Source organism: Lolium perenne, chromosome 4 (assembly GCF_019359855.2).
Source record: "Lolium perenne isolate Kyuss_39 chromosome 4, Kyuss_2.0, whole genome shotgun sequence".
Lineage (NCBI taxonomy): Eukaryota > Viridiplantae > Streptophyta > Magnoliopsida > Poales > Poaceae > Lolium > Lolium perenne.
Genome location: NC_067247.2, coordinates 366,672,809 through 366,692,327, shown reverse-complemented (window position 1 = coordinate 366,692,327; position 19,519 = coordinate 366,672,809). Strand labels below are relative to the sequence as shown.

Sequence of the window (19,519 nt, the reverse complement as noted above, 5' to 3'; positions counted from 1 at the left end):
TAAAGCAAACTAGATAAAGTAAATGCAAGTAACTAATTTTTTGTGTTTTAGATATAGCAAACTAGATAGCAAATAAAGTAAAACTAGCAACTAATTTTTTTGTATTTTGATTTAGTGCAGCAAACAAAGTAGTAAATAAAACTAAGCAAGACAAAAACAAAGTAAAGAGATTGAGAACTGGAGACTCCCCTTGCAGCGTGTCTTGATCTCCCCGGCAACGGCGCCAGAAAAAGAGCTTGATGGCGTGTAACTCACACGTTCGTTGGGAACCCCAAGAGGAAGGTATGATGCGTACAGCAGCAAGTTTTCCCTCAGAAAGAAACCAAGGTTTATCGAACCAGGAGGAGCCAAGAAGCACGTTGAAGGTTGATGGCGGCGGGATGTAGTGCGGCGCAACACCAGGGATTCCGGCGCCAACGTGGAACCTGCACAACACAACCAAAGTACTTTGCCCCAACGAAACAGTGAGGTTGTCAATCTCACCGGCTTGCTGTAACAAAGGATTAACCGTATTGTGTGGAAGATGATTGTTTGCAGAAAACAGTAAAAATTGCAGTAGATTGTATTTCAGTAAAGAGAATTGGACCGGGGTCCACAGTTCACTAGAGGTGTCTCTCCCATAAGATAAACAGCATGTTGGGTGAACAAATTACAGTTGGGCAATTGACAAATAAAGAGGGCATGACCATGCACATACATATCATGATGAGTATAGTGAGATTTAATTGGGCATTACGACAAAGTACATAGACCGCCATCCAGCATGCATCTATGCCTAAAAAGTCCACCTTCAGGTTATCATCCGAACCCCCTCCAGTATTAAGTTGCTAACAACAGACAATTGCATTAAGTATGGTGCGTAATGTAATCAACAACTACATCCTTAGACATAGCATCAATGTTTTATCCCTAGTGGCAACAGCACAACACAACCTTAGAACTTTCTGTCACTGTCCTAGGTGTCAATGCAGGCATGAACCCACTATCGAGCATAAATACTCCCTCTTGGAGTTACAAGCATCTACTTGGCCAGAGCATCTACTAGTAACGGAGAGCATGCAAGATCATAAACAACACATAGATATAACTTTGATAATCAACATAACAAGTATTCTCTATTCATCGGATCCCAACAAACGCAACATATAGAATTACAGATAGATGATCTTGATCATGTTAGGCAGCTCACAAGATCCGACAATGATAGCACAATGGGGAGAAGACAACCATCTAGCTACTGCTATGGACCCATAGTCCAGGGGTAGACTACTCACACATCACACCGGAGGCGACCATGGCGGCGTAGAGTCCTCCGGGAGATGATTCCCCTCTCCGGAGGGTGCCGGAGGCGATCTCCTGGATCCCCCGAGATGGGATCGGCGTTGGCGGCGTCTCTGGAAGGTTTTCCGTATCGTGGCTCTCGGTACTGGGGGTTTCGTCACGGAGGCTTTAAGTAGGCGGAAGGGCAAGTCAGGAGGGGGCACAGGGGCCCCACACCATAGGCCGACGCGGCCAAGGGGGGGGGCGCGCCGCCCTAGGGTTTGGGCACCCTGTGGCCCCACTTCGTTTCGTCTTCGGACTTCTGGAAGCTTCGTGGAAAAATAGGCCCCTGGGCGTTGATTTCGTCCAATTCCGAGAATATTTCCTTACTAGGATTTCTGAAACCAAAAACAGCAGACAAGAATCGGCACTTCGGCATCTTGTTAATAGGTTAGTTCCAGAAAATGCACGAATATGACATAAAGTGTGCATAAAACATGTAGATAACATCAATAATGTGGCATGGAACATGAGAAATTATCGATACGTCGGAGACGTATCAGTTGCTGCACATTTGCACCCCCATTAGCATTACCCCTAAAAAAGCCATTTTGCTGCAGCCAAACTTGCAGCCCGTTCAGCCGTCAGGTGTGGACCATGGAAGGGATGCGGATTGCCATCAGCTGGTGGCGGGTCCTCCGAATCCACAGGTAAATCATGTATGTGAGCTTTCAATTGATCAGTACGAAGCAGATAAACCGGAACAGTCCAAGACCTTCTTCTTCCACCCATCTGACGGAACACAAAACTTCTAGGCACTAGAGCATCACTCATAATCCAGACCTTGACTAAAATACGAGCATGATTATCATGATTATTAACTGTGTGCCACATCAGCAATTGTCCAAAGAAAGCAACAGCCTTTTCAATCCAATAATCAGTCTGGTAGTCCAGAGGGAAATTAAGAAACATCACCCACTTCTCCTGCCCTAGCGTAGCTGGCCTCATATTAATAGCTTCATCATGCTTAACAAAGGTGATCTCTAACCAGTCATCAATTGTGTATGTTCGGCCAACTACAAGATCACGGACAAACTGATTGACAAAGCTATACAGCCCTAAACCAATTGCATAATCTTCCATATTGCAAACCTGGAAACCATCGTGACGCAGCATCCTTCGCAGCTCCCTCCTAGCATGGAACCTCTGCTGGATTGGGACATCCAGATTGGTTTCAGCAATGGCGTAGTTGTCGTGCTGGAGAGGTGGAAGTGGAGCGATCGCCAGATCGCAATGAACTCTCTTGTTCTGTGGTCCATGGTCGTTGGCGAGGCCATCTGGCACGAAGGAGAACGAATTGCAGGGGTAGTTCGCCATGACGGAGGCAAGAAGTTCACGGTTTGGAAAGAAGAAGTTTTGCTGTTGAGTCTTGCTGTAGTTGAACTCTACTATGGATGTTGCTTTTGGTTGGCTATTCGCTGGAGTTATGTGGCAATATCTGAACTGTGTAGGTTAGGGTAGGTTTTTTGCCCCGTAGCTTGATTTTCGATGCCGAGATCAAGTAGCGGGTTTTCCTACCATGTAGTTTCCTTTGCTGGGCATATCCCTTTTCTCTTTGTTACTCCTTTTGTTCAGGTTTTGTTGTTAGTATTGAACATCTGTATTTCCGTTATGCTTATAATGGAAAAGGGAGTAAGTCCCAGTTGGAAAAAAAAAGTTGGGCCTTAGGAGCACACTCGTGGGCCGGAGGCAAGACGGAATCTGTCAGCTGTCGCCTGTCAGGCTGGGTCGCTAGTAGGAATGCTATAACTTGGATGCTGATATTTCCCGTGTTTTCTCTAAAAAAATGATATTTCCTCTTATGATTTTGCATGTGCAACTGAGTAGGATGTGCTAGGTTATTGGCTATTTATTTGTAGCATGCCCACTTTGCTTATGATAGTTAATCTTCGTATATTATATTGCCCCGCAAAAAAAATGTAAGGATGGAAATTTTGCCGCCGAGGGAGGTAGCCGCTGAGGAGCTATGCCGAGGGGTGCCCTCGGCGTAGCCTACGCTGACAGCCAAAACAGGCTACGCCGAGGGTACCCGGCCCTTGGCATATCGGCCCATTCCTGTAGTGGTCCCCCAATCTCTGCAGTGCGTCATTAGGGGTAAACTAGATACAAGGCATGGAGTGGTAGAGGAGAGAGGTCTACACGGTAGTGTAGTAACCACAGTAGACAGGTAGGGGCAGGCCACGCGGTGGGGAGGGAGGGCGCAACAGTGTTGGCAGGGATGTCAAGCAGGACGGGGCAAGGCGACAGATGTAGAATAGGGCCTTCTATCAAACCTCCACCTCTACTGCTCGGTTTGCGTCTTGTGCCACCTCTTCTAGTCGGCAGCTCGCTGGCGAGAAAGCGGATGGCGATGGCTATCGTTTGGAAATCGCGGGAGGTTGATTACCAATCCATAACTGCTTTCCTAAAAACCTACCCGTAGTTGAGGCCGTGAAAACAAGGGAAGGAGGGGAGACGGACCACGATCGGGTTAGATGTTAAGCGAAATTGTTGTTGGAAGAACGGTTTTTATTCTCTCAATGTTTCATGTCAAACATTTTTAACGACGTATTGATACGCGTACAACACGCGTCCGTTGGGAACCCCAAGAGGAAGGTGTGATGCGTACAGCGGCAAGTTTTCCCTCAGTATGAAACCAAGGTTTATGGAACCAGTAGGAGCCAAGAAGCACGTTGAAGGTTGATGGCGGCGGGATGTAGTGCGGCGCAACACCAGGGATTCCGGCGCCAACGTGGAACCTGCACAACACAACCAAAGTACTTTGCCCCAACGAAACAGTGAGGTTGTCAATCTCACCGGCTTGCTGTAACAAAGGATTAGATGTATAGTGTGGATGATGATTGTTTGCAGAAAACAAGAGAACAAGATTGCAGAGATTGTATTTCAGTATAGAGAATTGGACCGGGGTCCACAGTTCACTAGAGGTGTCTCTCCCATAAGATAAACAGCATGTTGGGTGAACAAATTACAGTTGGGCAATTGACAAATAAAGAGGGCATGACCATGCACATACATATTATGATGAGTATAGTGAGATTTAATTGGGCATTACGACAAAGTACATAGACCGCCATCCAGCATGCATCTATGCCTAAAAAGTCCACCTTCAGGTTATCATCCGAACCCCCTCCAGTATTAAGTTGCTAACAACAGACAATTGCATTAAGTATTGCGCGTAATGTAATTAGTGACTACATCCTTGAACATAGCACCAATGTGTTATCCCTAGTGGCAACAAAGACATCCATAACCTTAGAGGTTCTTGTCACCCCTCCAGATTCACGGAGACATGAACCCACTATCGAGCATAAATACTCCCTCTTGGAGTTACTAGCATCAACTTGGCCAGAGCATCTACTAATAACGGAGAGCATGCAAGATCATAAACAACACATAGACATAACTTTGATAATCAACATAACAAGTATTCTCTATTCATCGGATCCCAACAAATGCAACATATAGAATTACAGATAGATGATCTTGATCATGTTAGGCAGCTCACAAGATCCGACAATGAAGCACAATGGGGAGAAGACAACCATCTAGCTACTGCTATGGACCCATAGTCCAGGGGTAGACTACTCACACATCACTCCGGAGGCGACATGGCGGCGTAGAGTCCTCCGGGAGATGATTCCCCTCTCCGGCAGGGTGCCAGAGGCGATCTCCTGAATCCCCCGAGATGGGATTGGCGGCGGCGGCGTCTCTGGAAGGTTTTCCGTATCGTGGCTCTCTGTACTGGGGGTTTCGCGACGGAGGCTTTAAGTAGGCGGAAGGGCAGGTCAGGAGGCGGCACGAGGGGCCCACACCACAGGGCCGCACGGCCAGGGGGGGGGGCGCGCCGCCCTAGGGTGTGGCCACCTCGTGGCCCCACTGCGTCTCCTCTTCGGTCTTCTGGAAGCTTCGTGGCAAAATAGGACCCTGGGCGTTGATTTCGTCCAATTCCGAGAATATTTCGTTACTAGGATTTCTGAAACCAAAAATAGCAGAAAACAGCAACTGGCACTTCGGCATCTTGTTAATAGGTTAGTTCCAGAAAATGCACGAATATGACATAAAGTGTGCATAAAACATGTAGATAATATCAATAATGTGGCATGGAACATAAGAAATTATCGATATGTTGGAGACGTATCAGCATCCCCAAGCTTAGTTCTGCTCGTCCCGAGCAGGTAAAACGATAACAAAGATAATTTCTGGAGTGACATGCCATCATAACCTTGATCATACTATTTGTAAAGCATATGTAGTGAATGCAGCGATCAAAACAATGTATATGACATGAGTAAACAAGTGAATCATATAGCAAAGACTTTTCATGAATAGTACTTCAAGACAAGCATCAATAAGTCTTGCATAAGAGTTAACTCATAAAGCAATAAATCAAAGTAAAGGTATTGAAGCAACACAAAGGAAGATTAAGTTTCAGCAGTTGCTTTCAACTTGTAACATGTATATCTCATGGATATTGTCAACATAGAGTAATATAATAAGTGCAATATGCAAGTATGCATGAATCAATGCACAGTTCACACAAGTGTTTGCTTCTTGAGGTGGAGAGAAATAGGTGAACTGACTCAACAATGAAAGTAAAAGAATGGTCCTCCATAGAGGAAAAGCATCGATTGCTATATTTGTGCTAGAGCTTTGATTTTGAAAACATGTAGAGATCATAAAAGTAAAATTTTGAGAGGTGTTTGTTGTTGTCAATGAATGGTAGTGGGCACTCTAACCCCCTTGCCAGACAAACCTTCAAAGAGCGGCTCCCATTTTATTTTATTTTTGTGTGGCACTCCTTCCAACCTTTCTTTCACAAACCATGGCTAACCGAATCCTTCGGGTGCCTGCCAACAATCTCATACCATGAAGGAGTGCCTTTTTATTTTTAGTTTTATTATGATGACACTCCTCCCCACCTTTGCTTTCTCAAGCCATGGCTAACCGAATCCTTCGGGTGCCGTCCAACAATCACATACCATGGAGGAGTGTCTATTTAAATTAATTAATTTGGGACTGGGAATCCCATTGCCAGCTCTTTTTGCAAATTATTGGATAAGCGGATGAAGCCACTAGTCCATTGGTGAAAGTTGCCCAACAAGATTGAAAGATAAACACCACATACTTCCTCATGAGCTATAAAACATTGACACAAATCAGAGGTAATAAATTTTGAATTGTTTAAAGGTTGGAAAAAGCGCTAGGCGCTAGGCGGGCGGTGACCCTCTGCCTAGCACCTAGTCGTGCTTAGGCGTAGCCTAAGCGGCCTACGGTTTTTTTAATTTCAAGTTAGTGTGAATTTCATATAAAATTAATAAATACATAAATATAGCACACACATAAAATAAATGTGAAGAGAAAACAAATTATCTTTAAACAACTTGATGAAATAACTTTCTTTTCCTATTTAGATACGTTGTCATAAACAAAATCTGAGATTAAGAAACAATTTTCTTATACTTTTATAAACCACATAAATCATAAAAAAACCACAACGACACATCATTTTTAATATTTAATAATACTAAATGATAAAATCTAGCCTCGTGCACAGTAGTACTCACACATGGGGCTGACACAAATTTGATAATCAAGCACGAAATAAATAATTACACACAGGTCCACACAGGCTCACATGCAGTTTTTCTTCCCTCCTCTTGTTAGATGCCTCCTCAAGAGAATTCTTGCACCTATCTTTAGGTTCCTGCGAGCTATTCTTGCATTTTACCACATCAGCACCAACATGAGCCACATGCTGCTTCAGGCGATAAACACCTCCAGTGCTCACATGGTTACAGAACATACATTTCACTTTATCCAGCTTGGAAGGATCAACCAGACTCCCGTACTCCCATCCTACATCATCCGACTTCCTCTTAAGGGCATTCTCTTCCTGCAATGTTGCTCTTGCATTCGTCTCAGACATCCTACAGATACTCAAACAAACAGCAAGAGTTAGTTTAGTACAGTACAGTGCAATCTACCACATATCACTCTTTTGTCACTCTGGACCTTCATAGATTAATTAAAAGCAGAATAACTTTGGCTACGTGGTTGGAAGCATGATTCAATTTGGACCAGTGAGACCATATTACATTATCTGGAAAAAATAACCTCTAGAAAGTGCTATTTGAAGTTCTGAACCATGAAATAGACCCTGTTTAAAAATGCAGCCGTGACCACATTGACTGTTTCTCAATAAAACATGCCGGTATTAGCTGATTTCTTGAATTCTGATCTATAGGCTATAGCAACATTAACATTCTTTTTTCTACTGTGATGACCATGGCAAGTTAGTAATGAGTTTCCTACAGTAGGAACATTGTAGGCAGTAAATACAACTTTCCTGCTGTTCACATTAATGTACTCCGTATAAGAAAGTATTATCCATCAGCTACTAGCGCGTGCAATGGTACAATTTACAGAAATTTAAAAACAATGAAGTAAACTGGTTATGAACGTATAAAATGAGTGGCACGTGTGAACTTCCCTGACATGCACGCCCTACTATCATACACATATCAGCTCACCATCGGTTCTATTCTACCTCTTCAATAGCCCCATTAATTAAGTACACAACATTACAGGCACATTAGCTAGTATTCAGATAAACCATCCATGATACTGGAACGCATCATTTGTTCAGACATATCTCCCAAAGAAATCAAAGTTCAAACTTTCTCCAACATTGACTTGATTAAACATCATTTGAGTGCACGGATCAGTTAGCTGCATTAATTAAAATTGGACAATCTGTGCAATCTTGCGGGAAAGAAAACATGATGAAATGTCCATGTGTTGCTTCACCAATATACATGATCAGAAGTTACTGAATATTACTCTGTACGTCTTAGCTGAAGAAAACTGCCCTATACACTTGATAGGGGGATTTAATCTCTTAGAAAATTCCCAAGTACAACAACATCGATCCTGGATAATAACTTATAAGTGTGTGTATGTGTATGTCCACATCGTAGCAATGTTAACCAATAAAGTACGATTCTTTTAGTAGGACTGTATAATATATGCAACACCGCAAGCTGCAGCACGCACTACGGAATACAGATCGAGAGATGGAGCATCATCAGCTAGCAATCGAGATGCAATTCACTACCATGTACTTTTATATAATGTAAGTTTACAATCTTCAATCACTAGGCAACACAGATGCAGAGGAAAGAATCGAGAAAACCAGGGACAGAGGAATCTCACCTTCAACAGGGGCGATGACACGGTGAAGGGGAGGAGACTGGACCCGAGGTCCTGGTCGCGCAGTGAGATTGCGAAGAACGGCATGGCAAGAGGACGAGCGGAAGCTATTCGTTCCGGCTGGCCGGAGGATGGATCTGAGACGAACAAGCTGCAGCCGCCGCCCTTTTGTCCAGCTACAAACCCTAGCGTTCCTCCTTTATATTGCCGGCCAACTGCTCGCAATTTCCTCTCCATTCTCCCGCAATCTTCTCGCCAGCTTCCTTCCGTGATTTCAATCGCATCTGCTCCATCTCAGTCGCCTCCCTCCGCCTTGCGCCGCTTCCTCGCCGCTTATCTCCGCTTCAATGCGCGTAGGCGTACGCTTGTCTCCGCCTAAGTGATGAGCTCGCCTAGGGTACCGCTCAGGCCCAAGGCTACGCGATGGGCCGTCGCCCAGCGATTCAGCGCGCGGAGGCGTACGCTCAATACCGCTTTTTCCAACCTTTTAAAGGTAGCACTCAAGCAATATACTTTGGAATGGCATAGAAATACCATGTAGTAGGTAGGTATGGTGGACACAAATGGCATAGTGGTTGGCTCAAGTATTTTGGATGCATGAGAGGTAATCCCTCTCGATACAAGGTTTAGGCTAGCAAGGCTTATTTGAAACAAACACAAGGATGAACCTGCAAAGAAAACTCACATAAAAGACATATTGTAAACATTATAAGAATCTACACCGTCTTCCTTGTTGTTCAAACTCAATACTAGAAATTATCTAGACCTTAGAGAGACCAAATATGCAAACCAAATTTTAGCATGCTCTATGTATTTCTTCATTAATGGGTGCAAAGTATATGATGCAAGAGCTTAAACATGAGCACAACAATTGCCAAGTATCACATTACCCAAGACATTTATAGCAATTACTACATGTATCATTTTCCAATTCCAACCATATAACAATTTAACGAAGAAGAAACTTCGCCATGAATACTATGAGTAGAAGCTAAGGACATACTTGTCCATATGCTACAGCGGAGCGTGTCTCTCTCCCACAAAGTGAATGCTAGGATCCATTTTATTCAAACAAAACAAAAACAAAAATAAACCGACGCTCCAAGCAAAGCACATAAGATGTGATGGAATAAAAATATAGTTTCAGGGGAGGAACCTGATAATGTTGTCGATGAAGAAGGGGATGCCTTGGGCATCCCCAAGCTTAGACGCTTGAGTCTTCTTAGAATATGCAGGGGTGAACCACCGGGGCATCCCCAAGCTTAGAGCTTTCACTCTCCTTGATCATGTTGCATCATACTCCTCTCTTGATCCTTGAAAACTTCCTCCACACCAAACTTAGAACAACTCATTAGAGGGTTAGCGACGATAAAAATTAACATGTTCAGAGGTGACATAATCATTCTTAACACTTCTGGACATTGCATAAAGCTACTGGACATTCATGGATCAAAGAAATTCATCCAACATAGCAAAAGAGGCAATGCGAAATAAAAGGCAGAATCTGTCAAAACAGAACAGTTCGTATTGAAGAATTTTATCGAGGCTTGCTCAAATGAGAATGCTCAAATTGAATGAAAGTTGCGTACGTATCTGAGGATCACTCACGTAAATTGGCATAATTTTCTGAGTTACCTACAGAGAAAACAGCCCAGATTCGTGACAGCAAAGAAATCTGTTTCTGCGCAGTAATCCAAATCTAGTATGAACTTTTCTATCAACGACTTTACTTGGCACAACAAAACACTAAACTAAGATAAGGAGAGGTTGCTACAGTAGTAAACAACTTCCAAGACACAAAATAAAAACAAAGTACTGTAGTAAAAACCATGGGTTGTCTCCCATAAGCGCTTTTCTTTAACGCCTTTCAGCTAGGCGCAGAAAGTGTGTATCAAGTATTATCGGAGAGTGGTGCATCATCCTTACCTTGGGCTTTACCCTTACCTTTCTTGTTGTTTTTCTTTCTCTTTGATTTAGGAAATGTATGATTCCCCCGGTATAGAGGTGAAATCCAGGATGCCTTCTCCCACATCTATGACTGCTCCCAATAGTTTTAGCAGGGATCTTCCGAGTGTGATTTTTCCTGTCCCTACACATTCAATAACAAGATAATCAATGGATATTGTTCTTCCAAGAATGGTTGTATGCACACCTGCGGCTATTCCCTTAGGAATTATAACAGAGTTATCAATGAGAGTTATTTCTTCTCCTCCTTCATCAACTCCCCAAAGTTTCAAAGATTTATAAATGCTCTCAGGTATAAGGCAAAATTCAGACATAATATCACAGTTGGCACGAAGAGTTTGATCACCGATAACAATTTTAACAGTAGGATCCCATAATGAAGGTTTAGATTTCACTAAAACTTGTTCAAGACGATTACGAACATGGTGATAGTTGTCATCCAAGCGAGATGTACTTATCTCGAGATTGTTTAATCTATTATAAATGCTAATAAGGGCTGAATCAAAGTTATTAGCTGAATCATGTGATGCAACCAACTTCTTTATGGCATTAAAAGCTTGATCCCCATTGCAATGAAGGAAATCTCCTCCCACTAAAGTATCCAAAGCATATCTATAGCGAATCATAAGACCAAAATAAAAATTACTAAGGAGCAAACTTAGAGTCATTTGAGGTTCAGTTTTACGATAAGAAGTAAAAATTCTAGACCAAGCATCCTTAAAACTCTCCTCATCCCCTTGTTTAAAAGTGAAGACTAATTCTTCAGGCGAAGAAGTAACAGGTTCAGAGCTAGACATGGTAACAAAAGTAACTAATTTTTTTGTATTTTTAATATAGAGTGCAAGACAGTAAATAAAGCAAACTAGATAAAGTAAATGCAAGTAACTAATTTTTTTTGTGTTTTTAATATAGCAAACAAGATAGCAAATAAAGTAAAACTAGCAACTAATTTTTTTGTATTTTGATTTAGTGCAGCAAACAAAGTAGTAAATAAAACTAAGCAAGACAAAAACAAAGTAAAGAGATTGGGAAGTGGAGACTCCCCTTGCAGCGTGTCTTGATCTCACGGCAACGGCGCCTTAAAAGAGCTTGATACGCGTACAACACGCGTCCGTTGGGAACCCCAAGAGGAAGGTGTGATGCGTACAGCGGCAAGTTTTCCCTCAGTATGAAACCAAGGTTTATGGAACCAGTAGGAGCCAAGAAGCACGTTGAAGGTTGATGGCGGCGGGATGTAGTGCGGCGCAACACCAGGGATTCCGGCGCCAACGTGGAACCTGCACAACACAACCAAAGTACTTTGCCCCAACGAAACAGTGAGGTTGTCAATCTCACCGGCTTGCTATAACAAAGGATTAGATGTATAGTGTGGATGATGATTGTTTGTAGAAAACAGTAGAACAAGATTGCAAGAGATTGTATTTCAAGATAGAGAATTGGACCGGGGTCCACAGTTCACTAGAGGTGTCTCTCCCATAAGATAAACAGCATGTTGGGTGAACAAATTACAGTTGGGCAATTGACAAATAAAGAGGGCATGACCATGCACATACATATTATGATGAGTATAGTGAGATTTAATTGGGCATTACGACAAAGTACATAGACCGCCATCCAAAGCATGCATCTATGCCTAAAAAGTCCACCTTCAAAGTTATCATCCTAACCCCTCCAGTATTAAGTTGCTAACAACAGACAATTGCATTAAGTATTGCGCGTAATGTAATTAGTGACTACATCCTTGAACATAGCACCAATGTTTTATCCCTAGTGGCAACAGCACATCCATAACCTTAGAGGTTCTTGTCACCCCTCCAGATTCACGGAGACATGAACCCACTATCGAGCATAAATACTCCCTCTTGGAGTTACTAGCATCAACTTGGCCAGAGCATCTACTAATAACGGAGAGCATGCAAGATCATAAACAACACATAGACATAACTTTGATAATCAACATAACAAGTATTCTCTATTCATCGGATCCCAACAAACGCAACATATAGAATTACAGATAGATGATCTTGATCATGTTAGGCAGCTCACAAGATCCGACAATGAAGCACAATGGGGAGAAGACAACCATCTAGCTACTGCTATGGACCCATAGTCCAGGGGTAGACTACTCACACATCACTCCGGAGGCGACATGGCGGCGTAGAGTCCTCCGGGAGATGATTCCCCTCTCCGGCAGGGTGCCGGAGGCGATCTCCTGAATCCCCCGAGATGGGATTGGCGGCGGCGGCGTCTCTGGAAGGTTTTCCGTATCGTGGCTCTCTGTACTGGGGGGGTCGCGACGGAGGCTTTAAGGAGGCGGACGGGCAGGTCCGGAGGCGGCACGAGGGGCCCACACCACAGGCCGCGCGGCCAAGGGGGGGCCGCGCCGCCTAGGGTGTGGCCACCTCGTGGCCCCACTTCGTCTCCTCTTCGGTCTTCTGGAAGCTTCGTGGCAAAATAGGACCACGGGCGTTGATTTCGTCCAATTCCGAGAATATTTCGTTACTAGGATTTCTGAAACCAAAAACAGCAGTAAAACAGAATCGGCACTTCGGCATCTTGTTAATAGGTTAGTTCCAGAAAATGCACGAATATGACATAAAGTGTGCATAAAACATGTAGATAATATCAATAATGTGGCATGGAACATAAGAAATTATCGATACGTTGGAGACGTATCACGTATCAACTTCCTTTTAGTAGTAAAGACATTTTTGCAGTTAAACACAACAAATTATTTGAAACTAGAGCATTTGTGGAAACTTTTGTGTTCTTAGATTACTTTAAATATACTTTGCTACAAAACGCCCCCTACGATTTCGGAAGAAAAGGCTTATTATTCAAATTCTAAGGGTCTAATACCTTTGGAAAATTGTAATAACAATTAATATGGATATATTTTCTATTATTACAGCTGAGAAAGATGAACGGATTGATAAAAGTTCAGAGGGTGATGTGGAATGGCACAATATGAGAAAGGGAGACATACGATGAGAGGGTCGTGGTCATATATGAGTGCATGTATACAATTTGATTAGAGATGTTGGAGTGTTGGGTGAGAAATGTGTCCCGTGCATGTTCAAGCCGTTGATTTCTGATTTAAGATTCGTACTACACAATTTCGCCAAGTTTTATTGGGAAACATTGTGTTTCATTTTAGCCAGAAACATTGGAACCTAACAATACCTAATGAATACCCTCCTTATCCTCTCCCCGCTACAATGCTGAGAGGCGTTTTTTGAGAGTCCACCGTCGATCCACCGCTTGTGCCGGTGAGGCGTGGGTTCCTCCCGCTCCGTTGGCTGCTCCGGCGGCGGGAGGGTGGGGGAAGCACGTCTCACGGCGTGTATATAAGGTAGGTTTTGGTAGGTGTTCGGCCCACGGTGCTTCGGAGGTGGTGGTGTTGCTGGATCGGCTTTTGGTGTCGGTGTGGATCCCCTTCGGGGGTGGCGTTCCCTGGAGCTTCGCCGTCTCGCGCGCGACTTCCCCGAGCTCAAGGATCTCCGGATTGCTCCGGCTCGTTTCACCACGGCCAGGTCCGGGTACGCAGCGGATCTGGATGAAGTTGAAGAAGAGGGTGATGTAGAGGTTCTTCGCGGCAGCGGCGTTCCCGGTAGTCTCTTCGGAGGCGGTGCTCGGTGACTACCCGTCTGTGGTGTGGTGGGCTTCGGCGATCCAAGGCTTGGGGAGCTTCAGCAGTGGCGCGCCATCGTCAGCTCCAGCTCGTTGTCGTCCTCGGGATCCAGAGGGTCTCCTTGTTATTTTTTCTTTGTTTCTAGATCTATCTGTAGGATCGAGAATTAATATATCATCCTTTCATCACAAAAAAAAAACCCTAATGAAATCTTCCACTCGGGATACAATTGCCAGTCTTAGTGTTGGGTGGGGTGAAAACAAATTGATCACTCCTACTCCCTCCGTTCTCTTTTAATTGACTCAGATTTAGTACAACTTTGTACTAAATTTGAGTCAATTAAAAAAGAACGGAGGAAGTACTTAGGAGTAAAAGGAAGAAGCTATCATTTGAATTTCGAAGGGACCGAATTCCTTTACATTCTAATATTGTAAAAGTATGAACATTGTTCTTTTTACATTGGTTCCTCATCCCCGATCGAACTAAATTAACCAAGTATATATAGCCCAAATCAAAACTATGTAAAAAAATAGTAAAAATGGTAGTAGATCGCGTTCGCTACGTACAAAACATACAGGCACGTAGTTTGCTGTCACGTCTCAGAGCCTCCGGCGAAAGCTACAGGTAGCCAGAGTCCGGCGACGTGGTGAACACCGGTTTGTCCTTGTCGACGACCGTGGCCGCCACGGTGGCGCTGCTGCTCTTCCGGCGCGGCTTGGCCTCCGCGAGCATGGTCACCACGTCCCTCATCGTCGGCCGGTCCTTGGGTGACTTTGCCGTGCACAGCACCGCGATCCGCAGCACCAGCAGCATCTCCTCCCGAACGTGGTCGACGCGCCCCCCGACGCCGGCGTCGAGCAGTTCCTCCACCCCGCTGTTGCTGCGCAGCCGCTCCCTGACCCAACCGACGATGTCCACGCAGCTCTCGCCGTACTCCGGCTCGATGGGCCGCCGCCCGGTGAGCAGCTCCATGAGCACCACCCCGAAGCTGTAGATGTCGCTCTTCTGGTCCACCTTCAGCGTGTACCCGTACTCCGGCGCGATGTAGCCGTAGGATCCGGCCACCACCGAGACGGTCTCGTTGGGTCGTGCCATGACGCGCGCCAGCCCGAAATCGGCGATTTTGGCCTCCATGTTTGGGTCCAGGAGCACGTTGCTGGACTTGACGTCGCGGTGGATCACCAGGGGCCGGCAGTCGTGGTGCAGGTACGCCAGTCCGGCGGCGACGCCAGCAGCCACGTTGTACCGGGACACCCAGTCCACCAGCTGCTTCCCCTTGCCCCGCCCGTGCAGCGCCTCCCACAGGCTGCCGCCCGCCATGTACTCGTACAGCACCATCGTGTCCACGTCGTTGCTCACGTACCCCAGCATGCGCACAACGTTCCGGTGCCGGAGTCGGCCGAGGAGCTTCACCTCCGCGGCGAACTCGCCTCCTGCTCCTGCCTCGACGTCCCGGCGCCCGTCCACCGTGCCCTCCTCGGGGCACCCCGCCGCTCGCCAGAGCTTTTTGACGGCTACGATGGCGTGGTGGCGCGGCATGTCGGCGCGGTACACCACCCCTGAGCCGCCCATGCCGACGATGTTGTCCTCCTTGATGCACGCGAGTACCTCGGCGCTGGTGAAGCTCAGCCGCTGGAACGCCGTGAGGCGCCACGGCCACGAGCCATTCCCGTCATCCTCGACGGCCTCGTCGCAGCATCCACCATTGAGGTACCACCTCTGGTACGTCAACTTGCCGAGGAAGACGGCACCACATGCCACGAGTGCGATGGAAATGCCGATTGCCCACCCGGCGGCGATGTGCTTGACGTGCGAACGCCGGAGGCCCGACGTTGACGACGAAGCACGCAGAGCGTTGGCCCCGCAAGGCGGCAGGACGCCGCCGCAAAGGCCCGGGTTCCCAGCAAGTTCATCGGGATTAATTGTCCTCAAAAGCCCGGTCGCCGGCACGGGACCGGTGAGGTTGTTGTTCGCCAGGTTGAGCATCTCTAGCGCCGGCGAGCTGCCGAAGTTGCTTGGAATCTCGCCGGAGAGGAAGTTGTTGGAGAGATCGAGGACAGACAATGTCGGCATCATGGCGACCGCGCTAGGAATCTGCCCGGTGAAGCGGTTGCTACGGAGATTAAGCGAGACGAGCCTCTGGCACGAAGAGAGGCTAGACGGTATAGCGCCGGACAGCCGGTTGCTCGACAGGTCAAGGGCGGAGAGGGATCGGCAATCATCTAGCTCATCGGGCACACCTCCGATCAGCTCGTTGTCCGCCGCCCCGAACGACTGCAGCGTCGGAATGGACAAGATGTTGGACGGCAGCGCCGATCGCAGCTGGTTGTGGGAGAGGTCGATGAAGGAGAGCGACGTTGACAACGCCAAGTCATCGGGGATCTCACCGGAGAGCTCGTTACCAGCCAGCTCCAGGCGCTGCAGCCGCGGCAGCCGCCCGAGCCCCGCCGGCACCGTGCCGTTGAGCCGGTTGTTGTGCGCGCGCACCCGGACCAGCGACGAGCACGTGGTGAGCCCCGCCGGGATCGGGCCAGTGAAGACATTGTTGAAGAGTATCAGCTTCGTGAGGTTGCCGCTGTCGCAGAGGCCGGCGGGCACCGGCCCGGACAGCGCGTTCGTAGACACGTCGAGCCATTGCAGTGGCTGAGCGGCGCCGAGCGACGGTGGAAGCGAGCCGGTGAGGGAATTGTTCCACAGCTCCAGCACTTCTAGCTTGGGAAGCTCGCCGATGCCCGCCGGAACGCCGCCCTTTAGCCGGTTACACATGAGGTTGAGCAGCTGCAGGTTCGTGAGCTGCGCCAGCTCCGGCGGGATCGCGCCTGTGAGCACGTTGTCGGAGAGGTCGAGCATGAGGAGGGACGACAGATTGCCGAGCTCCTTGGGTATCTTGCCGCCGATGTTATTCTTGTAAAGGAAGACGGTATCGAGCTCTGGCAGCTGACCGAGCTCCGAGGGGATGGGGCCTTCCAAGTTGCCGATCGCCATGTCAAGGTACTGGAGTTTCTTGAGCTTGCCAATAGCTGCCGGGATTGGGCCGCTGAACTCGTTGTAGCCGATGATTATCTGCTCCAATGCCGCGAGCTCGAACAGCTCGGCCGGGAGAGCGCCATTGAGGTTGTTGCCGGATAGCCCCAAGAACTTGAGCTTCTGGAGTTTGCCGTAGCTCTTGGGGATCGTGCCGGAGAAGAATCCGCCCCTGACGTCGAGCGTCTCGAGCGCGGTGGCATTGCCGATGTCGGCCGGGAGCGGACCGACGAAGTTGTTGCCGGACGCGTTGAAGTACACCAATGATGCGCACGCACCGAGGCCAGCAGGGAAGCGGCCGGTGAAGCTGTTGTCACTGACGTCGAACTCCCGGAGCGTCGGGATGGATACGAGCGCCAGAGGCAGCTCGCGGTCGAAGGCATTGCTCTGAAGGACGATCGAGGTGAGCCCGGTGAGGCCGAGGATGTCGTCAGGGATGGTGCCGCTCAGGTTCATGCCGGCGAGGTTGATGCCTGAGACCACGCCCTGGGCGTCGCAGAGCACGCCCTTCCAGCCGCAATGCAGCCCGGAACCCCACCCCCGGAGCTCCCCCAGCGGATCGACGAGTGAGGCCTTGATGGCCAGCAGCGCCGCGGCCTCATCCCCGCCGGTGGCCGCCGCGGCATTGGACACGCAGCACAAGAGGGACAAGGAGAAGGACAGGGAGAAGAACAAGCGTGCAGCGCTACTTGGCCAGGGGCAAGGAGTAGTAGCACGTGCCATGCTTGGTTCTCCTCTTCGTTCCCTTCTCCTTCTCCACTCCCTCGGTGCTCCGTCACTGGCTACTAGCTTTGTGTTTCCATTGCCTTGTTTGAAGCAATAGAGAAATGGAGGGAAACTCCTAGGAAAGTATATAGGAGGATGTCTCTATGATTAGGATGAGATTAAATCATTAGTTTAAGTGCTTGGATGACGAATAACTTACTCCTCTGTCCATATTCATGATTCAAATAATTTAGTGTCATGCTAGTGCATTGGTGATACTAGCGTGGTTGTGTGAGCATGTGTTCTAGTGTTAGGTATACACATGGTTTAGTAATTGGATAGGTAGCACAAGAACAGCTCGGCGTGAGAGTGTAAAGGTTGGGACATAGGCTGGAAAATGCTCTTGGAATCATTGGAAGCTTGGGGAGACATGGCCCATGTGGTTAAGGGAATGTGGGGAAAAGAAGGTTTTGATTATCACTCGTTATTGGAGAGAGGATTTTGTCTTGTTGGTTTAAACTAAGCCTTTTGCAATCATTTTTGACACACAGAACATGATGGCTTGAGGTGGAGTTTATTCCCTATTTTGTGTCTGTTAATACCCAGTATATATGATTTACTGTTAGAGATAACAGGTATTTGTTTCATCAGTTGTTATTTCTGAACAAAATAAGGTTCTAAGAGACTGAAACGAAAGACAGATCATCAGTTAAAACTAATGGTTCTGTGCAGTTTGGCATTGTCCTATATATTGAGTGTCACTCTGAAAAACTGATGTACCATAAAGTAGGAAGTTTACTAAAGTTGACATGCCAGGTTAACACCAAGAATACTTTAGTAGCCAAGTACTAAAAGGAGGTAGAGCAGCAAGCGTCCTGTGGGTCTTAAACAAATGACTGGTTCTGGTACTAATATTATCCTGCAGGTTACAGTGGAACTTTTGTCAGTGATCCTGACAGGGAAATCTGCAGGCACTGTAAGATTCTGTTCCAGGTATCATAAGATAGCTCATATGCAAGTGTCTAATGCCATTTGCTAAACAAAAGTGTCTAATTCTAGTAGTGAAAGTAACATGAGAGAATATTTTATCCTGCTGATTTCGTTAGGCTAGAAGCTCTCAGTAAGCATCTTATACTTATTAGCCCTCTGAAATAGATCACAGTACTGCAACACATCCACCAGTTTAAGTCCAGAACATACGAAGTCCCTGGCAGAACAACCCCTGTGAATGATAGTTCATCATAAGTAGTATTCTGTGGCAAAGGCTCCAGCTGGATACTGAGAATTCCTAGTAAATGCACTTTCTGAGAAATGATTCTTCAAAATCTAACACAACGTATTATACTAAAGGCTTCACCTGTTGTAATAGTGAAGCTGTTTAATTTCCAAGATTTCAGCATTAAATTTGACGAGGGTTGCTCAGGTGCTCCCCCTAAACAAAGTTAAAGATTATAGTTGGGTTTTTTTTTCTGTGTTGGGCTTGCCGAAACCCATATCCAGCATATGTATACCCGTCTGTATTGATACGGTATGCGTATATCGCGTAAAAAATAAAAGAGATTACGTGACCAAGATCTTTATAAGACCTTTCTATTTCGGCACACGCACGCGGGCCATCCAATTCGATCTTTTCCATCGATTGCGGTTCAAGGACCTCTTCGCCTA

General features: G+C 46.6%; 1 protein-coding gene across 1 annotated transcript; it reads right to left on the bottom strand.

Moving 5' to 3' along the window:
- Positions 1-14,551: 14,551 nt before the first annotated feature.
- On the bottom strand, positions 14,552-17,960 carry LOC127296677 (uncharacterized). The gene has a single exon (XM_051326859.2). The coding sequence runs from the start codon at positions 17,870-17,872 to the stop codon at positions 14,744-14,746; it is 3,129 nt and encodes a 1,042-aa protein (XP_051182819.1). The 5' UTR covers positions 17,873-17,960; the 3' UTR covers positions 14,552-14,743.
- Positions 17,961-19,519: the final 1,559 nt, after the last annotated feature.

Excerpts from the sequence above, each read along its gene's own strand:
- LOC127296677 (XM_051326859.2), bottom strand. The coding sequence starts at position 17,872 with ATGGCACGTGCTACTACTCCTTGCCCCTGGCCAAGTAGCGCTGCACGC.